The following is a 21,387-nucleotide window of genomic DNA, read 5'->3' as shown; positions in this document are numbered from 1 at the left end:
TTATAGAGAGGAAGGTCCTGTTAAAGAAGGAAGTTTCTTTCATTTGTTTTTAGGCAGCTTAAGATTTATGGTTGTGTTGTGACACTTCTTATTGATTATATAAAAATGCACAGTATGCTATGGCAACTACAAATTTCAATGTATCTATTTTTTTTCGTTTTTCAATTAGTCTTTTGGTGCTTTAATACACACCCTAAAACTTCCATGACATGGTTTTTGGTTTTGTTTTGTTTTTTGTTTTTTTTTTTGTTTGTTTTTGTTTTCTGGTTTGGTTGTACTCGCTACAATGGCACATTCTGTGTATACGCAAAAGGTATCAAAAACCCTTACTAACACTTACAGTGCTTTTAAACAAGCAGGCCCCAAAAGCAAGTCCCTGCTTGTTTGTTTGGCCTTATGTCAAGTGATTTTTTTTTTTTTTTTTTTTTTTCCCCCCATGAGAAGCAGTTAATACTCTCATTAATACAAACACCCAAAGCTTTTAATACGAGTTGACATGCTGGATATAATTTGGCGCTTTTGTGAAGACTATTGCCATCTGTGTGCTGAATGCTCACGCTCCATCTCGGCTCATGGGAACAGTCGGATGCTTTTCTGCTAGAGCAGCAGGAATTTTAGTATATTGCTTTCAGAGGGTTAAACAGAAAACTTTCTAAACTCTGTTTTCAGGTGACTGCGTGCACCTGAATTGCACAAGCTCAGCATATTAACTTGTGGCTTGTGTGCATGTAATCATATTTTGTTTGGGCAACGCAGCAACAAAAAAGCATAATTTTAGTATTTTGGGGCTGTGTGTATTTGTAATTATAGTTTAAATAGATTCACTCTACAGGCACAGAGGATTTGGAACTTTAATCACAGGCTATGTAGTACATAAACTGATCTTATAGAGGGGAAAAAAAACTTTAAAAGATGCTAAAAAGGTACTGAATGCTAAATGCCCCAATATAAGAATTGAAGTACATAATGATAGTAGGATGCTTAAGCCTGCCTGTGATTTTGTTTAATCTCATCCACAAATCCCAAACTTAAAAGCACAGTGCTGGATAGTGTAGTATCACTTTAAAACCTCATACTCGAACATTTATTTGGCTTTACTTTTGGATACTTCTGTTTATGTTTCTTTTGGGGTCTGCTGCTCAGACTCAATGGAATCATCAGAAAACGGGGCTGGATTTTTAGGGATGTTATTACTAGAGTTGGCTGTGTTTGTTCTCTGGTTTAGATTGTGCTTTGCAGCTTTGGAAAAGTTGAATTTGATAAAGCCTCCTCTGTCTTCAGATGTTCAGTCATATGGTGTTGTGATAGCAGGCCGGGTTCTATTTGTGTGGTCTGAGTGTGCCTTCTTCTCAGTTCTATTTTGAGAAGACAGCAAGAAGCGCTTTTGGTGTTGTATTCGAGCTGTCCTCGAGTGGTTTGAGTTTGGTGCTTTTTTTTTCTTCTTCTTCTTCTTTGTATTATTTTGATGGCATCCATGTGTATAGCGCCCATTTATTTTCCTGAAACTGAAGAGCACTCGCCAACCTCAATACGGAGGCAGATGAGCTCGTGTCATATACCACACCCTCTGTTGAAGGGCTGTGAGAGACAGAAAATGTACTTTGTGTGTGAGTGGGTGATGCACTGAAAGCCTATCGAGAGGATGTAACATATTGCTGTTTAACAACGTAGCTGCCACACTTTTTCAGCCTGCAAAACTGGGGTAAATGAGACGGCAGCAGGCATACATGTGGAAAATATTGTCAACACTGACTGTATGTGAAAGGCATTGAATGCTGCTCTGGCATGGTTATGTTGCTGGAGACGAATCGTTCTGTGAAGAGGACCATTAGGCCTCGTTAAATTGCAGAGCCTTGTCCAGAGTGGCTGTAGCAGTGAATCTGGCTTCCTCATGTTTCAGTCTGTTCAGTGCACTCCAAATGCTTCCGACACTGATCGCCAGCAGGGAGTAAAGCAGTCCTCCTTCCTGTGAGAAGCAACTATTGCAAACAGTGTGGAGTGGAGGGGGGAGGTGGAAGTGTTCTCCCATTGGCTGAATTTTGGCTAGCTTTGACCTGAATGCTGAACACGGAAAGCTCTGCCAGACATGTTTTTTTTTTTTCTTCTTCACCCTTTAAACATCCTCTCTTTTTTCATAATCCACTTTTACTTTCACCCTCTCTTTGTGCACATTTGAAAGGGCCTCTAACACCCCCTTAGAAGGGAGTTGTGAAGTGCTGGTGAAGCCCAGCTCAGCAGTCTGCTGCTCATCTTTTCTCTCATAACTCTCTTAGCTGAATAACGGGGGGTTATGAGAGAAGCACTCAAATGTGTGGCTCCTCCTCCCCCCCCCCCCCCCTTTCAAATTCACACTCGCCTAAATTGGTTTATTTTCTTTTCCTGTATATTTGTGTGCGTTCATGCAGAGAGAGACCTTTTTGTTTAGCCACCTGTCTTGTTTGTTAATAATACCAAGGAAGTCATTTGATCCTATTAAATGGCAATTCTTTCTAATTTTCTTTCTTTAGCAGATCCTGTTTTTAAGCTCAGTTCACTGTATCAAAAAAGGCATTCAGACTGATTTCTGTATTAACTGCCTTGATGGATTTCATTGCAACAGCAAGAGCGATGTGGGTATCACAGTGAGCTGTGATACAGCTGCCACTGTGTCATACGTGATAGCTGACGGAGGATGACAGATTTTATTTGAAGCAGCATTGCCATCACTCTGCCTGATGCAAGGATGGCAAAGAGACAGAAATTGGCCTAATGGTTGATAGGTGGTGCAGTGCTCATGATAGGATGGTGGGGGAAAATGGTCACATATTATTCAGTTACTCTGGTGCAATGTGTAACCACTTTGTTTTGCTGCTGTTCAGCAGTTGTGCTTTGTATGTTTTGTATTTTCCAACAACTTAAAAAAAAAACCCCAGGACCTAAGCAGTGTCTGCACAGACATCTGGATGGTAGCTTGCAAGGCAGGAAGGCTGTAGCTGTTAGTACGGCTAACTTTAGTCCCAATCTCCACACTATTGCATCATGTCTGTGCAACGTTATACCTACAATTTAAAATGTGGTTTGATTAATGAAGAATGTGATTAACAGTTTCAAATGGGTCTTTAATGTTTTAATCAGGCCAGTGTGTCATTGTTACGGAGTTTATACTGATATTTAAGACTGTCTTAGTTTGGATTCGTTTTATTATTTTGGTTAGCCTTACTATTCGCTTATGTTTTTGCTCAAATACTCTCTGTAGTAAGCTGATATCAACAGATACATAAGGCTGACTCATTTTGCACTCCCCCATAACATGACGGTACTGTGGCTTTTTTTTTCTACCTGTTTGTCACTGCAGTCTCATCTAATAATCATCAGTTGTTCCTTAATGAGTACTCGCTGGGGTGACACCAGTGGGGTGGAAAAAAGTAAGCACATAAAGTTCAGTTAAGTGCAGCAAGACCTGCTGTTACGCTCTAGAGTCTATACAATGGATTATATGTGACACTGACATTTTGTGATGACAGCAAATCGGTTGAGGGAAGGAGCTGGTTGCATGTTCGCAGCTGTTAATTTGTTTGTCAAAAGTATAACCACGAATGAGCTCAGATCTAGGAATCAGTGTAATTGCTTTTTACTTGATTTGTTCAAATTTAGTTGCGCTACAAGCGTGAAAACGACTTTCAGCTCAAAGGTCTGAGTGAGTGTAACAACCACTCTTGTGTAGAAGTGTGGCCAGATTTATTGCTGTTGAACACTTCTTATGTGCTTTACAATATCTTAAAAGCGACAACTGTACAGCATATAACCAATCAGACTTCCTCGGGTTTAGTGTAATCATGCAACCGAAGTAGCTCGGCCTAGAAGCTGTAGCCTGGGGCAGATAAAGGCCACAGCACGTTCACATACCTCCTGTCTCCTAGAAGGGTTGACGTCACTGTCCCTCATCTTGTCATAAATCTGCCTTTTCACTTCAATTTCCTGCCCTCTCCAAAGAAGCACAGCTGCTGCTTTTCCTGAAAATCAAACTGTCCCTTCTGTCTCTTTTTTTCCTACTGAATTCTTTGTAGTGCACTAAAAGTTGTCACCTCCTGGAAAGTTGAGTAATTTAACTTAGGGTGAACTTAAGCTATGACAGCGTTGCACAACCTTCCTCCTTTCCTTTCTTCTGTTGTCCGTGCTCAAGCCCGTGAAGAAATCCAGTTTGACAGCCTTAGTGACAACAAGCAGAGACACATTCATGAGTGCAGATTTCATCTGCTCAAACTGTTGCATTTCAGTTTTTATTGTTCTGTTGCAGAGACAGAAAGCGGCTATTAGATGCTGTCGTGCAGTGACACACAACCCTGCTTTCGGCTGTAACTGTAAGAATGTATTCTGTATCGGCTGCACTGTCTCTGCGGTCGTGGCCTAATTGAAGCAGAATTGAATCTCTCCGGTTGAAAAAACAGCCGGAGCTTTAGAGTGCTTCCATTTGCATTTCATAAAATGTAGCCTACCCAGAAGATATCAATCGTTCCACCAGTAATGGAATCTTTTTATACGGTCTAATTTGTGCAGCTCCTCTTCTCATGAGTCATAAATCTCTTTTGTGGTTGTTCTTTATCTGTGCTATGCCCTCTCATTAAAGACTAAAATGTAAATGATTATAGGCGTAAGGGAATATACAATCCCCCTGCATTATAAATCTGTGCTGCTGATTGTTTCCCTTGTGTCAAATCCATGTACATGCATACATATGCTCCCCATGCTTGTGCTTGTCTGTTTTGAACCCTGACCTTTGTTACTGCTGTAATTCGGTGCCTCACAATAGCTCCCTGATAGCCTTACATTAGATTGGACTGTAGATATCAAACAGGCAGTTTTATTTGATTAAGTTGCTTGGCAATAGATGACAAAAAAGCTTTATAACACCCCTTTCAACTGTCAATTATTTAACTTATCCGTATCTTCAAAAGGCTCCTTATAATCTCCACTAATTTCTCGTCAGTCATGTCTTGAAGTAATCGAGCTTCCACTTGTAGACTCCTTACTTGGCAGAGAGCTAAATATAAACTGGATTGTTAAGATGGTTCTCATACCATGAGGTGGCTTTTATCACAGAGTGGATTTTCACAAACTGGAGTAAAAAATTCCATCAAACATTCCTTATATCTCTGTGCAGATTTCCCCCAAATTTGGTTGCATCATAAGTGATTCCTTGTCAATGCCTCACGTCGAATGACCTTACCTAAAGCTTGGTGAAGTAGAGCATGTAATTGCTCACTGTCTGTCAGAAAAATCTAATAGGCAAAGTAATGTGGATGTGTGTGCGTGCTGAGGAGGGTGAATTCAAAATGAGCACACAAATTGATTTTGTGTGTTTGTTGTTTTCTACCAAAGAAGTCCTTTGAGAATTATTATTTATTTATTTTGAGGGGTTGATGTTTTTAGCACCGTTGTCCTGAAAAAGAAAAAGTTTGCCAGTAAGAATTTCATTAGCAGTTTGAAGAGTTGTTCTAGTCTCCATCCAATGAATTATCTATTTAAATTTTGATTAAATATGACTCACAAACATGAGATTGTCATATTTAGCTTGCTTACGTAATCTAGCCTTCTGATAGACTGGAACCCCCGTACAGGGTGTATGCAGAATAATGCCCAGTGTGAGCTGGGATAAGCGGTTTAATAACTTTGTGCAGGGATGAGTATGGATTATTTTTGTAATGACTTCTTATGTGTCACAGCAGTGCAGAGCCTCACATAAACTCACCTCTAAATTATCCTTTGCATTAGGGGGAAAAATACATATTTTGACATTTTGTAAAAGATGTTTTTGCAGTCTTTTGTTAGTAATTGTCATTGTTAATAATGTTGGACAGCAAATCTGGTTAATAAGTAACAAAATAACAACTTTATGGTTGTGATTCATAGATTAAATATAACTTGCCTAATGGCTGGAGTCAGGTGATGAGTCAGAAGCAGTATTTCCTTATAATAATTAACTTATGTGCTTACTAATAGCACATAAGTGAATGTGTATACTGATGTACACCATTTGTATGGCAGTTCGCAAAGAGTTTTAGTCCTTGGCTCACTCCAGGTTTCTCTCTCCCCCCCCCCACAGGAGGACTCCATGAAAGATGACAGAGGAGGTGATTGTTGTAGCCAAGTGGGACTACACGGCCCAGCAGGACCAGGAACTTGACATCCGTAAAAATGAGCGTCTCTTCCTCCTGGACGACTCGAAGACCTGGTGGCGTGTCCGCAACGCCTCCAATCAAACGGGATATGTGCCATCAAACTACGTCGAGCGCAAGAACAGCCTGAAGAAGGGCTCACTTGTGAAGAACATCAAAGACACTCTGGGTAAGAGGAATTCAGTCACACGCTGCTTAGAAGTCAAAGGTTGCCTTGTGTGTACAAGTTGCTACTGCCAGGAGATTATTCTCAGTAAAAGCAGAAAATCTCTGCAGCCTCTTTTCAATACTCTGTGCGCCGTGGTGGAGGAGATAAGATGCGGTGTTAAACAGATATCTGTGTGTGTGCACTTGTGTTTGCTTGAATTCTCTCTCTCAAAAAAAGTAAAATGATTTCTTCACCATGTCTACCCCCTTGCTGGGAGCTGTTACTGTGCCCTGCAGGGATCTTGTTGAGTTGCCCATTGCTCTCAGCTGTCAGCACTCTTGTCTCTCAGTCCCCATTCGTGACTTGAATATATTAGATATTACATGTTGCCATAGCTGTCAGCCTGTGACAGGGATTGCAGAGAATATAGTATGGCTAAATGAATTAAATACATTTAACATTCACCATTTAAGCACCCTGATCAAAAATAGAGGTTTTCTTTGTAATAGCCAATTATAAAAACAATATGGATGAAAGACAGCAAAGTTTGTCTGTTAGCATCAAGTTTGACAGACTTTTAAAAGAAAAATAAGTGTAATTCTTTTATGTGCTTGCCTGTCTTGCAATCAAGACATCAACAGAGATATAGTAGAGTTTACATGTGACCTCATGCATAATACAGCAGCTTAAAGTGGCATAGACTGAATATGTGGCACACAGGGCTTTCACACGTGCCGGAGAGCATTGACTTTAACTTTTTGTACAGTAGCGCATGTTGGTATTTTGAGACATTCCTAAATTAACGGTGAGCTCCTTAGTGCGGCTGCACAGTGGAATCTATTTCTGAGCTTTCAGCTACGGCTCCAAAATATGATCTGTGATGGCTGTCAGGCATCCTGGTATTTGTTTAATTTATTATAACTCGTAGCAAGACAAATAGTCTCACAATGGGGTCCTGTTAGAACACGCGCTAGTCGAATACTTGATATCTAAGTTATTTTTACATATTTCTTTTGGACTTTAGGAGTAGGGTGACAAAATGATTGGAGAGAAGTTGCCCCCCGGAGTACAAATGCCACATAGGTGACCACCGAGAAAAATAGCCTTCACAAATGAGATGGCCGATCGCTTACAGATTTGTGGTGTGTCCTGGTAAACAGCCGACATCAAGAAATAAGCCTGCTCTTGTTTTTTTTGTAGCAGGAAAAGAGCCGGAGGCAGAGCAACACTGAAATTCATCTGTTTTGACACTTTTAGTATGACATACCTTTTTTTGTGAAGAAGAGACTGATATGGTGAGAAGGGGAAAAAATAGAAATGCCTGCTGTTAAATTTTAATGGGGGGATGATCAAGATGCGCAACTGGAATAAAAATAGTAACTGTGTGGCCCTGAAAGGCACCCATATTTTGATTTGAGGGGAGGACAGTGAAGTGGAGAATAGAGAAAGAGCTAAAAGGAGTCTAGCCTAATGCTCTGATTACTCTCAGCTCTGTGGCTACCAGCCCTCGGGGAAACTCTGTAGCCTCATGTGGGCTAGCGTGGCACAGCCTGCCACTGTCACCCTCATAAGAGTTCACTGTGTACAGAGACAATAGCATCCCCTCACTCACTCCCCCACCTCAGTATTGTTCCCATCAGCTCTTTTCTCCGTCACTGTAGGTCTCTGCTTTTCTATGATCAGTGGTTTAATTAGTGGAGAAATCAACCGCCTAATGGTTGTGCGAGAATGATGGATTACCTCTCTGTCCCCTGACTAAGTTACATATCGACTACATCATTATGGCCTAGTTCCATTTCAGTCTAAGTAGCGTGCTTCCAGCTAGTAGCTCTTTAGTGTTAAAAGCCAGAGAAAATTCAATAGGCGAGTACGCTGTCATGATGAAGTGATGAGCAATAGGTGAGGTCAGCCGCTAATGGAACTTACACACTGAAATGGAGAATCTGATTGGCTGGGAGCTTGATTATTTCATCCTCTCAGCAGCCTGGCCTTTTTCTTCTATTTTTCATCTCTTCAGTCAGTCCATTGTGTTTATGCAGCATGTTGGTAGTCTATAATTATTGTTATCTTCAGCTTTTCCTTTTCATTTTCTGTGCTTTAATGTGGCTGTATCATCAACATCACTCGAGGCAAAATTGAACTCTAAATGGCTGCGTGCTGCCTTGTGCCCCACTTTGCTCTCCCAGGAAATAAAAACAGTAATGACTGAAAGAATTCAGCTAAAGTCCTACTTAATCCTGAAACTGGGCCAGTACTCAATGTGCAACATATTGAAAAATTTGATTTCCGTCCACCTGTTTTTTTTGTTTTTTTGTTTTTTTTGTTGTTGTTATTGTTGTTGTCTGTTTGTTTGTTTGTACTGCTGCGATCAGTGAGTGATGGTGCGTGGGTGAATATGGAGCTGTGCAAAACACTTCTTCCTAGGGCTGCTCGATTATGGCAAAAATGATAATCACGATTATTTTCACTGAAATTGAGATCACGATTATTTGACGATATTTATTTAACCCTTTAAGACCTACTATAGAACCGAGTCCACCAGAGCTTATATTATTTTTTTTACATGCTGTAGTGCCATTTGTGGGAGCATTTCAAGTTGCTATACATCAATACAACTGTTATAGCCCATATTTTATGCAATTTTTGCAAAGCTATATGTGGAAGGAAACCGTGACCGAGGACAAGCTGATGGCATCAGATGTAAGTACAACTCCTCCGGTTTCATATGCAAAACAAATTATTGCGCTAGCTTACACGGTTCAGGTTCTACAGGGATTTAAAAATAGTTACGCAAAACGGAGCGTGCTGCTCTGACCGGCTTTAAAGGGTTAACAATGACTTTAAAAAATAATATAAAATGGTGTGCAACACCACTGAAGTTTTTTTTTTTAAACTCTCTTTTCAACCAACGGCAGTCACTCTCCAAATAACTTCTGCTTAGCTTTCTGGGCTTCCCTCGGGTCCTCTTAATCAGCGGTCTCCAACCTTTTTTGCGCCACGGACGGTTTATGCCCGACAATATTTTCACGGACCGGCCTTTAAGGTGTCGCGGATAAATTAGGGAGGGGCTAATAATCGGCTCAGTCATTTTTAATGATCGTTGAAAGCCCAGATCGTAATCGTGATTAAAATTCGATTAATTGAGCAGCCCTACTTCTTCCTGTCTCAGGTTAAAAAGCGGCATACCCATGGCCCATTTCACTTCACTTTTTAATAAACATGGTCATTGTCAGTGCTACGTTAAATAGACCTGTGTCCTGCTTAAACTATACAAGCTTCAAAAGAATGTGCAGCCATTTCAAGCACACTTTATTAGTCCTCTAGGTCTTGGGTTCTAGCAACTTCTGTTCACCCATCTTTTTTAACACAACAGAGTAGGGCTGTTCGATATAATGATATATATCGAATGACGATATAAAAATGTCTATCGTTTCCTATTACGCTACCGTTTGTTTTGTGGTGTTGTGAAATAAACTAAGCAATGTTTTTTCATCGTTTTGATTGTCACTGTAGTGGCTATATTAATTTCTTAAAGTTCTCTCTTTCTCTTATATTTAATATAACCACACTACGGATGGACAAGAGCCTGTTTTTACGTGTTGTCGTTAGCAACAATGATGGTAAAACCATCACGTGGCTCCGCTGTCCGCTTGTTTGTTTTCCCACGTAAACCTTTCACAATAAAGCTCAAGATCCTTTTGAGACTTTTCAAAATAAACCGAATCACGTGAAAGAGTATGCAGAGAGTTTACGGATGAGAAGCAAAAAAGAGCCGTCAGGTGCTAAACAATAAACCTTAGACTCAAACGTTGAAAGAAAATGGTGGCCGTTACAACTTATGTCTAAAAATGTATAGTTTCATTCATGGACTCCAGGTAAAGGACACCCAGCTGGAAACACTTCACGCAAGTCGAGTTGCCCGAGATTCACAGAATTCACAGAAAATGTTACATTTTTGTGATTTATATCGTTGTCAGGACAATAAATGTCTTATATCGGGATATGAGATTTTTGTCATATTGCACATCCCTACAACAGAGTCAGATTACCAGCAACTATACTGAATATGTTTTGGCTCATGGCTCACTAGTGGTATACTGGTGTCCATAGCTGCTTCCCATGGTACTCATATCAACAGAGCAACGCTGCTATAAAAAAACACACACACACACACACACACACACACACACACGCATTGCTCACATGTGATTCACTTCAACTACTCCTATATCATACCACTCGATGAGTCAGTGCCAATACTTTCCTCCAGGACCAGGTATTGCTTTTTGATTGTTGCACAGACTTGCTGCTGGGCAATGTTTGATTTTGTGGACTTATTTATTACAGTAACTTTCCCCTCAACTGTCCTCAACTCTAAGTTATAGAGTGAAGCAATATGCTGCAACATGCAGACACTGAGGCTTTCATCAACTCACTTCCCTCTGAGTTGAAGTCCTCTGGGCTTGAAAATCGAGTCTTCTTTCAGAAGATGAAGAGGTAGGTGAACTTTGGGAGTGAATGTGTGGGAGGAGAGAATAAAGCCTGCTGCTGCTCAAACCAGTAGGCCAGTGCCTTGAAGTGGAAATGACTAGGGGGGAAAAATGTGCACCTGAGAGGTATGTGTACCTATCTAGGATAGGTACCATTGCTTTCTATCATTCAGTTATAGGTCACTTGTACATTAATGTTCCTAATGACTTAATAGAGACCCCTGACCGTGATCGGTTTTTCACGCATGTGCTCAAGAGTTCTTGGTGTGTGGCAACAAGCATTGCCAGAATCAACTTTTTAGTTCACTGAGCTGTTATTACAAAACACACAGAGAAAAATCTATACAGTGTCGATAGACATTGTTCACAACTGGGCTTTCTCACACATGGTGCTCAGCAGGGTATAGTCGGGCAGGTTCTTGGTACTGGAAGTACTCTGGTTTAGTTGGAGAAGCTGCCTGGTTAGAACATACAGGAGGGAGGACACATGATGCCCACTCGTTTGCTCTGAATTAGACAATTGTTGCTGGTGTTCTTAAATGGGCACAGTTAGTGATTACTCAGGGATTATACTAGAGATCTGTCAGGTTAAAGACTATTTGATGCCTATAGAAATACGGTGGTGCAGTGCATGTTTGAATGAGACTCTAGTCGATTGCCACCACAGCTTTTAACATAAAAGCAACATTTCCGCTAGGAAAGAAATTAACCCTGGCATCTTTGACTGGGCGCTACACTAGTGAGGTACAGACTGAACAGCTGAGCCGTTTTTGGCTTCGGTCCATATATGTACTTGAACGAGGGAGAAACACTGTAGAATTCATTTCCCACTTTATAGCGCGTATCAGTGTTAACTTGCCAAAGGATGATTTAGCCTCTTTGACAAGTAACCCCCCCCCACACACACACACACACACACACACACCCCCCCATGCAGTCAGGTGTCTTTACTTCGGTGGTGTGTGTATGTCTGTGTGTTTAATTATCCGTAAAGGTTCACCTGAAATGGGCCCAAGAGTCTAGTAGTTGGATTGCAGTCACTGGATACAGAATATTCCCCCATACACTCATACACACACACAGCTATCAGATATATGCCATCCATAAACATGATCTGTTTGTTATTCCTATCTCATCCCTCTTCTTTGCATTTTTGTCAGCTGTGGCCTCTGATGTGCCTGGTCTCCTGCATGTTTTGTGTATGTGTGTGTGTGTGGAACAGCTGCCAAGGGACCCCTTGTCTCTCTTCACTCCACTTCTTCTCTCCTCCCTCTCTCTGCCAACAAGTTTCATGGTACTCTGTGTGAACCCTGCAATTTTCAAAACAATGTAAATGTTCTATTCAGCAGTGACATTTCAGCTTGCTCTGTGGCACAAATGGGTGATTAGCTGTCAAGATGCTCACTTCACTCATTAGTGGCACACATGAGCATATGACACAAGCCTCAACTGTCAAGTAAATGGTATAAATGTTGTCAGCCGTGTGGCATATCATTATTATTTTAACATGAATTTGAGAAAAGAGGAGATCTCCTTGGTTATGTTCAGCTCAGAGACTTTAACTTGAGGTCTCATTGAAATGCACGCGCGTTTTTAAATACTTCTCTTTGAAAGTACATGAATGAAAAAGTCAGAGACAGGTAAGACAGGAGTTGACTTTGATCCTAGATATGCCTGTCATTATCAAGCCCATGGTGGCTGCTCCAGTTTTCATTCCCTGTCAGCACCAACTATTTTCAGCCTTTTGATTTAAATAGATGTGTGCACGGCCTGTAGATGATGTCGTCAGAATACCAAGCAGATAATGAGCTTTCATTTCAATCCTTATGAGTAGCGGGGGTGCTCGGTGTGAGTGGAGGAGTAGCTCTTTCTTAATTCTAATATCGCGAGTATCACTCTGCCCTTTACCTCTGAGGTTTCTCATAGCATATCCTGTATCTAAAGTATTTTTTGCACTTGTAATGCTTCAAACAGCCCATGAGTACAACTTGCAGCCTCAATTAGTTTTCTTGTGACTGTAACTGCCTCCTTTCCCCTAGCAGCCGAGGCCATTCTGACTATTGCTTACTTCCAGTTATCTACTTCAGGTTATTGCAACTTTCATTACTGCTCATATACAAGAACTGATTAGTGTTTAGTTATTTCTTACAAGATTAAGGTAACATATTATGCAAAATTCAGTTTTTGATTGCTTATGAACATCCCTCCAGTGAGTCTGAAGACCCACAAAATGTGAGATGATCAAGAAGCTTCATCCTTCCAGCAGTTTTGGTTCATTTTTGATGCCATTTCCCCACAACAACAGAAATATCTCTATATGTTTAGTGTTGGTACAATATGGGGCCCATATGTATGAACGTCAGAACTACTAAACTGTAATTCAGTGAAAGACTTGACGACTGATTTAATACAGATTTTTGCAAATTTTGTGATTCGGTGCAATTTATTATCAGCCTTTTTGTCAGTTAGTTGCATCTGTTGGCTCATCTGCTACTATCTAATTTCATATACACTTTATTTTACGACAGGAGAAATCCCAGAAAAGCCGTTCTCATTTACCCATGTTTGTATTATCATATAGCTGAAGGAGTTTAAAATAACAGAAGTACGGCCCATGTTAAGCAGCAGTCAAAACAGCTGTTTCCAAGGTGCTGCTCTGCTCTGTAAAAATACATTTTTGTAGCCACTCTTTGAAAAAATCACCATACCCACATGTTAACGACAACGGCTGCCGTCATTCCAGCAGTGTTTACATTACTGTGCAAAAATCCTGAGCTCCCCTCATTTCTTTATGTGGCTTCCAAGCAACCAGATTTTATTCTACTTTAAATGTAGTCTTGAGGAATGCTTCTCCAGGCTTTCTGAAGGTCTTTCAATGTTTTTTGGACAGTGGCTGCTTTTTAGTTCGTTTTCAGTCCAATCCTAGTACCTGACCATTTTCACAGGAATGTTTTTTTTGTTGCTGTTTTGCAGTTTGCTGCTGTTTTGGTTAAGCAACTTAACATTCACCTATGAGTCACTGAAGCAGAAAAAGGCACCTGCCTCAAGGGATCAACCATTATTGTGTCATAATAGTATAGCAAAGAACTAATTTTTACCTTAGGCGGTCTGTTAATAGCACCCTGTCACAAAAACACATAATGTATTCCCATTTCTTTAGTTGAATATATGAAAAATGCCAAAGACGGCAGTTTTACAAAGTGCCTTGAGGCAACTGTTCTGTGATTTGACACTGTACGAATAAAATTGAATTGAAAGAGCTTTAGCACAAAACTAGGCATATCTCCAGAGTGTACTTATTTATTTTTTTAACTGGACAAGTGCAGGACAAAAGAAATGACAGCTGGGAACTATAAAAGACTGAGATAAATTGAAAGTGCTACTGCAAAATTTCACAAGAACTGGAAAGAATCTGAAATTTTTGGTGTAAATGATCATCCGTGTATACAGAGGAGTTCAGGAGAGATGTACAACAGAGTTTTTACAGGCATGACTCTGTCATGGTTTGAGGCTGCATTTCAGCCAGTGGTTTTCGGGATCTTGTCAAAATAGAAAAGTACCATCAGATTTTGATCCCCGTGCAATATCATCTATAATGTTTCTGATTGGCAACAACTTCATTTTTCAGCATGACAGTGATCCCAAACATGCTGTTGGTGGAGTAAAAATGTACCAAGCCTCCTCAGAGCCTGGACCTGAGTATGGAATCATCTCTACAGAGAATGGAATAAACGGACTTTCAAGCTTTCACAGCACTATTCATATAAAAAGATCACAATGACTGAAAGCTTGAATGTGGCAATTTTTTTTTCTTCTTTTTTTCTCCCCTCCATGCACTGCTATGCATCTTTATCTATTGTTTGATCAGCTGAATGTACTGCTCCTCTCTGCCACTCGCCATAGAGAGTACTGGCAGACCCAGTTTGTTAGTCCCCTGCATCCTCCTGCATCCTCCTGCTCTGCGATGAGTGCAGCTTCATGTAGAAGCACACGTGCAGCTGCTGAAGGCTCTCTTAATAAGGGTAGTGTAGAAATATATCAGAGAGCTGTGGGGCATAGACTTTCTCCAACAACCTGGAACATTAGATGTTGGTAGTAAAGTAATGTCCATGACTATTTGAAAAAGTTCCTACTTTTCAGCTGTTTATAACATTTCCCACTTATCATTGGGTGCCCTTTGTGCTCTTTATTAGAATTTGTAACGGCAAAATTTTAAAACTAAACTATTCAATGCTTCACAAAAGCCTTTTCATCCTAAAAATGATCACATCTTTATCTCTAAATGCAAGTTTGGATGCAGAATGGATTCTGCACCTTTGCAGATTAACTAGGTTATTAAGCTGGGCAGACATGGTTAAACACACTAAACCAACTAGGTGTATGTGAGAGGACAGTTTGTACAAATGAAGTGAAAGTATGACGCAAGTGAGAGAAGTCTGCCATGTTGACTCTTTACTGGAAAGTGGCATAGTCAACAATTTGGAACAAGTCTGACCAGGAAAGTACATGCAGAGTAGAACGAGCGATCTATCCAGTTATTTGAACTGACATGTATAAGACAAGCTATGGGGACATATGAGATTTGTTAACTAGCACCAGACAGACACAATTGGTGTTGACCTGGTAAGAAAAGTGGGGTATTGCGGAGACCAAATTATGATATGACTAATCTGGTAGAAATGTGGGGAAAAAATTGTGTGTTTGCTACCATCTGTGTAACGTTACTCTTCTGTTTATGTGCACAGGTTTAGGAAAAACTAAGAGGAAGACGAGTGCCCGAGATGCTTCCCCAACACCAAGCTCAGACACAGAGTACCCCTCCAATGGCAGTGGGGGTGGAGGAGTTGGGGTAGGAGCAGCAGAGAGAATCTATGACCTCAATATCCCTGCTACAGTTAAGTTTGCCTACACAGCAGAGAGGGATGATGAGCTGACCCTGGTGAAAGGCTCCAGAGTGATCGTGATGGAGAAGTGCAGTGACGGCTGGTGGCGGGGCAATCAGGCGGGGCGGGTAGGCTGGTTTCCCTCCAATTACGTCCAAGAGGAGCTCGGAGGGTCAGATGATAGAGGGGAGGGCGATTCCTCGCAGGGATACCTCGAAGCTTCTCAAGGAACTTTGTTGGCAAACGGGCGCACAGGTGGCCGTGGGGGAGTTCTTCACCTGGTTCAGACTCTCTACCCCTTCAGCTCTGTGACAGAGGAGGAGCTAAACTTTGAGAAGGGAGAAGTCATGGAAGTGGTGGAGAAGCCCGAGAACGACCCAGAGTGGTGGAGGTGTAAAAACTCACGTGGCATGGTGGGCCTGGTACCTAAAAACTATGTGGCGATGCTGGACGAGCGGCCTGGCCCGCCCTCCTCTACGTCGAGCTCCCCACAGAACCGCCTCCTGGCACCGGCACGCTCAGGGAGGTTCGCTGGCAGGGACTGGTACTACGGCAACATCACCAGACACCAGGCTGAGTGCATACTCAACGAGAAAGGCGAAGAGGGTGACTTCCTCATACGAGACAGCGAGTCATCGGTGAGTCACTTGGGTGAAGTCATGATAGAGTAGTATTTTGGATACTGGGAGAAACTGAGGATGAATCCTGGTAGAAAAAAAAGAGCAGTTTGGAAATATAGTCCGCATGTTTCTCCATGTCAGGACCTGCGTTTAAGTATTTTAAAAGCTTAAAGACATGATGTATATGAAATCTTGACCTTTTTAGTAATCAGTCCTATTTAACACAAACATTAGACGCAACCTGATAAGCAATCACATGATTTTTCACATTCACATGCTTAGAGCAGAAGCAGCTGGTCGGAGAAATATTTAACCAGAAACTGCTACAGTAATTACACTCTCAGTGAAAATTACTTCTAGCAAGGATTGTTGTGTTCTTTTTTTCTTCATCCATCTTTTTAAATACTTAGAAGCTTAATTTGTAGAACTGTGTTAAATCTGTACAGAATATACCCTTTGCTGTTGCTTACACTAATAACAACAAAAGGCTTCTGGTCAAATCCTCAAGTTTTTTCAGTGATGCGTTGCTGCTGAAGCTCGTAATAATTACACTCCAGTATGTGCCATTTCATTAGTTACACCACGTTAGACCCCCTTTTGTCTTCAGAACTATCTTAAATCTTCTTGGCACAGATTCAACAAGGTGTTGAAATATTATTCAGAGATTTTGGTCCATGTTGAAGTGATGGCATCACACAGCTGCTGCAGATTTGCTAGCTGCATATGATGCGAAACTCTTCGTCCACATACAAAAGTTGTGTGGTCTTCAGCTGCTGTAGTACATCTCTTTCAAGGTTCAACGTGCTGTGGATACAGAGATGCTCTTCTGCGCACCTAAGTTTTAACAAGTAGTTATTTAAGTTAATGTTCTCTTCCTGTCAGCTCCAAGCAGTCTGGCACTTCTCCTCTAACCTCTGAAATCAACAAGACGTTTTCACACAGAGAACTGCCACTTAGCAGATATTTTCTCCTTTTCAGTCCATTCTCTGTAAACATCAGAGGTGGCTATGTAGTAAATCCCAGTAGAACATCAGTTTCTGAAATACTCAGACCAGCCTGTCTGGTGCCAATGACAGTGCCAGTTCAGTCACATGTTTACTAGAGGTGGGAATCACCATACATCCCACGATACGATATTATCACAATACTTAACGCACGATACGATATTATTGCAATTTTTTAAAATATTTTGTGATATTCAGATTCTGTACATAAAGGTAAACTTTATCAATATTCATTTTATCTAATATCAAAGTCTCACACTCAGTCTTTCTCTTTTCAGTCAGTTTTATTGTTGACAAACTGGACAGTTTGTATTACAGTCTAGTCCAACTTAACTGAATGCAACCATCTGGTACAATTATAGCTATTCTGAACTATGCAATTTATGAAAACTATGCAGCCCCTTCAGCAACTGAAGAATTTGAAAGTAAAATAAAACAAAATATAATTTTACATTAAATAAAAAAGTTTTAAACTTAATTAAAATAAAACATGTCTTAAATTAAAATAAGTAAACTGTCATGTTTATTGCTGCCAAAAAAAAGTTAAACACATTTGGACAGTGAAGGAATGTCAGGATTCTTGCTCAGAAAAAGGATCAACATGCTCTGAAGTCAGAGCACAAAAACCTTTTTTGTAACAAAATATCGATTTCTGCTGTCCCTGTATCGATACGTTATTAGCAAACAAAATATCACGATACTACACAGTATCGATTTTTTCCCCCACCCCTAATGTTTAGTCACCTTCCTTTCCCATTCTGGTTTTCAATTTGAACTTCAGGAAGTCATCTTGACCACGTCTACATGCCTGAATGCATTAAATTGCTGCCATATGATTGGCTGATTAGATATTTTTATTGACGAGCACCTGAACATGAATTTGCCAGTGAGTGTATGCTGGCATAGCCTGCACAGTGCTCTCTCCGTAACCACCATTTTTTGTGGTCCAGTGACATTGTATAACCTAATAAAGTACCTACACCACATAATATTGTTAACAAGCTTGTCTTGAAATATCTTCAGTTATGCAAGCACGGCTGAAAAGCTGCTGATTAAGGAAGGCATAAATCTGGTTTGGAGCAAAAGCCTTTGTGGCTTCATTACTGGCTGAAAATGGTTACAAACCAACCGCTTTGAAATGCATCTTTGTGTTATGAGGAATAAAGGAGATTCCATGCAGGACAGAGTTTATTAGATTAAAAAAAGTTTTTCTTTTTAATGAAAAGGACAATTCACGGTGACTGTTAAATTGAATTGTATATTATTTGTTGCTGTAGATCACCTCTGTCATTGCACTGCAGCCATCTGATGTCAGCTGTTATGAAGTGAATTTCTTCTTTTTTTTATTTTAAGTGCATCTAAAAAAGATTAGGTTGTGTCTTGGCGCGGGGTTTCAGATTTCTTCAGTACGTTTTTGATGTCATAAATACAGCTTGCATGCGGTCACACTTTAAATTCGGATTTTAGGTAACCTCAGAAAAAACGTCCCACTTACAGCAGTGGAAATTGAAGCGTTAAGAGTAAAACTCTGCACGGACTGAACATCTAAGAAGAGCAATGACATGCATTAAAACACCTTTCTACGTGGGGTTGGATGGTATATGGGATTATTCATTTTATTTATTTATTTTCCTCACGGAACACCAGAATTTCACATGTTGCAGTTGGATGAATGTAGTTCAAGCTCTTTAAGTTTAGGCGTATGCTGCCACCTGCTGGTTGTAACACAGTCTGCTTTTGAATTTATTTCCACATTTTTCCCCCAGTCATTCTCTCACATTTCTAACCGTAACAACTGTCTGCCTTTTTGTTTTTCAGCCCAGTGACTTCTCCGTGTCTCTGAAGGCGGTGGGTAAGAATAAGCACTTTAAAGTGCAGCTGTCAGACGGAGTGTACTGTATTGGCCAGCGCAGGTTTAACTCCATGGATGAACTTGTGGAGCATTACAAGAAAGCTCCCATCTTCACCAGCGAACATGGGGAGAAGCTGTACCTGGTCAAAGCACTGCTGTGATTTACACACCCTCACACCTACACTGGATGCTCATACACACACACATGCACTCTCATACACCAAACACTAATGCCACTCCCCGACTGTCTTAACTCAAGCCTTAGCTCTGGACCCTCTTGCTGTGGCGTCTGTACCACGTCTAGATCCTCTCTCGCACCTCCGCGTCTTATCTGTCCTAGCAGTGAGCAGGCGAAACTTTCTCTAGCTCTCCAACCGAGCCGTTAACCTGAAGACAGCCAGCACTGTGTCAGCAAATATCTGCATCCTTCATTTACAACACCATGCCAAAAGAATTAAATACGAGAAAAAAGGAAAAAACAAAACAGCCTCTCAATCTAAGATGTGCAAACTGCAGTGACCAAATCTGCTGCTAACAGAACGCCTGAAGCCTGGTTGGGTGTTGAGCTCTCCTTCTGATGTCATACATAATGTCCATTTACTAGCACGCACATTGTAAGTTACACCATTGCTCTTAATCCACACAGGAGAACAGACATTTAAGAGTTCAGAGAGAACTCAGACCTCTGTGGGACCTAACTCTGGTGTTGTCCTGTCGAATCGCTGGCCATTGTTTTTTCTTCACTTTTTTTTTTCTTTTTAAGAAATGCTTGTTACAGAGTTGATGCTTTTTTTTGTCTCTTTTTAAAAAATAGTTAAATTAATTTCCTCTCTGGAGGTTTAAACTGTTGCTTCTTCATTCAGTGACTTCACAAAGTGACCAGAATCACTCTCTTGCCTTTTGCCCTTTGTCTCAGAGTTTTCACCATTCCTCATTTTCTCCTCATTTAAATTTCTCCTTTTTTTTTTGTTTAACTTAAATCCCTCCTTGTTTCCATCTTCACAGACCCCATCGTTAGTTTGTAGTACTTAAAATCTGGATACAGCACTTCCTAAAAGCAGTCTAGGTGGGAGCACTAATGCAATAGTGGAGACTTCTGATTTCCTGTAGAGTTTAAATGTTTTATTTGTGTAACCAAATGTGCCACCTTGTACCCATTACTACTGGCTCCAGGGCTGCACTGCACTCGCCATAGTACGTCAGTCGTTCATAACTCTGTGCTCATGCTTTATAGTGTCACGCTGGACATGTTACTGTTCTCCAGTATTTCACGATACTGACTGAAGAATAATAAAAAGCTTTTTTCTGCTAACCTGAGTAATTCCACTTGATCTGCTCCAGCGCCTGCCCATGGAAATAAAATACCTTCTCACATCTGACCGATGAGAACTTTGGAAGGGATATTATACCAAAAAAGTCTTTAAAAAGGAAAAATGGTAAAGTTATTACCTGAGACCCTGTTTCAGAGTATTTAGGAAATGATATACTGCCTTTACAAATCACAAAATCTTTCTTTTATTAACAAATGAATCACAAAATGACTTGGAGAGTAGTCCAGTTTTACTGAACATATGACAGGTCTGAAGCCTGGTCTCTTTGAATCTAGCAAAAAAGAAAAATTGAACGAAGTTGTCTTTATAAAAGTAAAATGAATAGTAATAATCCACCCTGAAATCCGGATTGTCTGCCTTTAGCATGGCCAGCTAAACAGTTTGTGACACTTCAGGTAGAAGTGAAATCAAAGATAATTGTTTCTGGGTAAATATAGAGATGCCATTGTACCCTTGATGTGTGTTGTGCATGTCTAACAGGTGTAGGAACCGTAACAGAGTGGAGCAGGGCTTAGGTTTCTGTCTCTTTATATACACATATATAAAAAAAATTCATCTTTCACTGTCAAGAAACCAAATACATTCTCATCTTAGCTGAAAGTTATAACCTTAGTCCCGCCACGCATTTTCCTCTTATTTTTGTTTGCTATGTGCATTTGTTTACCAATGGAAGTGTTGATCATGGGGTCCTCAGCTTTTATATGATATATCTGAATGTTATTGAGCATTGTTATTTAATTCTTGTCTCCACTGTATGTATATATTCAAAATAAGAAGAGGTGCATATATGAATCATTAAGATCCAACTATGGTACTGTATCACCGACAACGTGATGAGAATTGAGATACTTTTGTTCAATAAAATTTTTTGAAGAATACTAAATTATGTGTGATTACTTTGAAA

General features: G+C 40.4%; 1 protein-coding gene across 2 annotated transcripts in view; it reads left to right on the top strand.

Moving 5' to 3' along the window:
- LOC146690625 (cytoplasmic protein NCK2-like) overlaps positions 1-21,359 on the top strand; it is a 42,608-nt gene extending 21,249 nt beyond the window's left edge. For both annotated transcript variants that reach the window (XM_085433636.1, XM_085433635.1), the window contains exons 2-4: positions 6,083-6,324; positions 15,539-16,314; positions 19,119-21,359. In XM_085433636.1, the coding sequence (XP_085289762.1) occupies positions 6,099-6,324; positions 15,539-16,314; positions 19,119-19,313 (1,197 nt within the window). In that variant the 5' untranslated portion in view covers positions 6,083-6,098 and the 3' untranslated portion in view covers positions 19,314-21,359. The remainder of the gene's footprint in view (positions 1-6,082; positions 6,325-15,538; positions 16,315-19,118) is intronic.
- The last annotated feature ends 28 nt before the right edge of the window (positions 21,360-21,387 follow it).

This window comes from Copadichromis virginalis, linkage group LG16 (genome assembly GCF_057382275.1).
Source record: "Copadichromis virginalis isolate Kocher_CV1m ecotype Utaka linkage group LG16, C_Virginalis_male_GT1.1, whole genome shotgun sequence".
Classification (NCBI taxonomy): Eukaryota; Metazoa; Chordata; class Actinopteri; order Cichliformes; family Cichlidae; genus Copadichromis; species Copadichromis virginalis.
The sequence above is the reverse complement of the archived record's forward strand: the minus strand, read 5'-3'. Positions and strand labels throughout refer to the sequence as shown.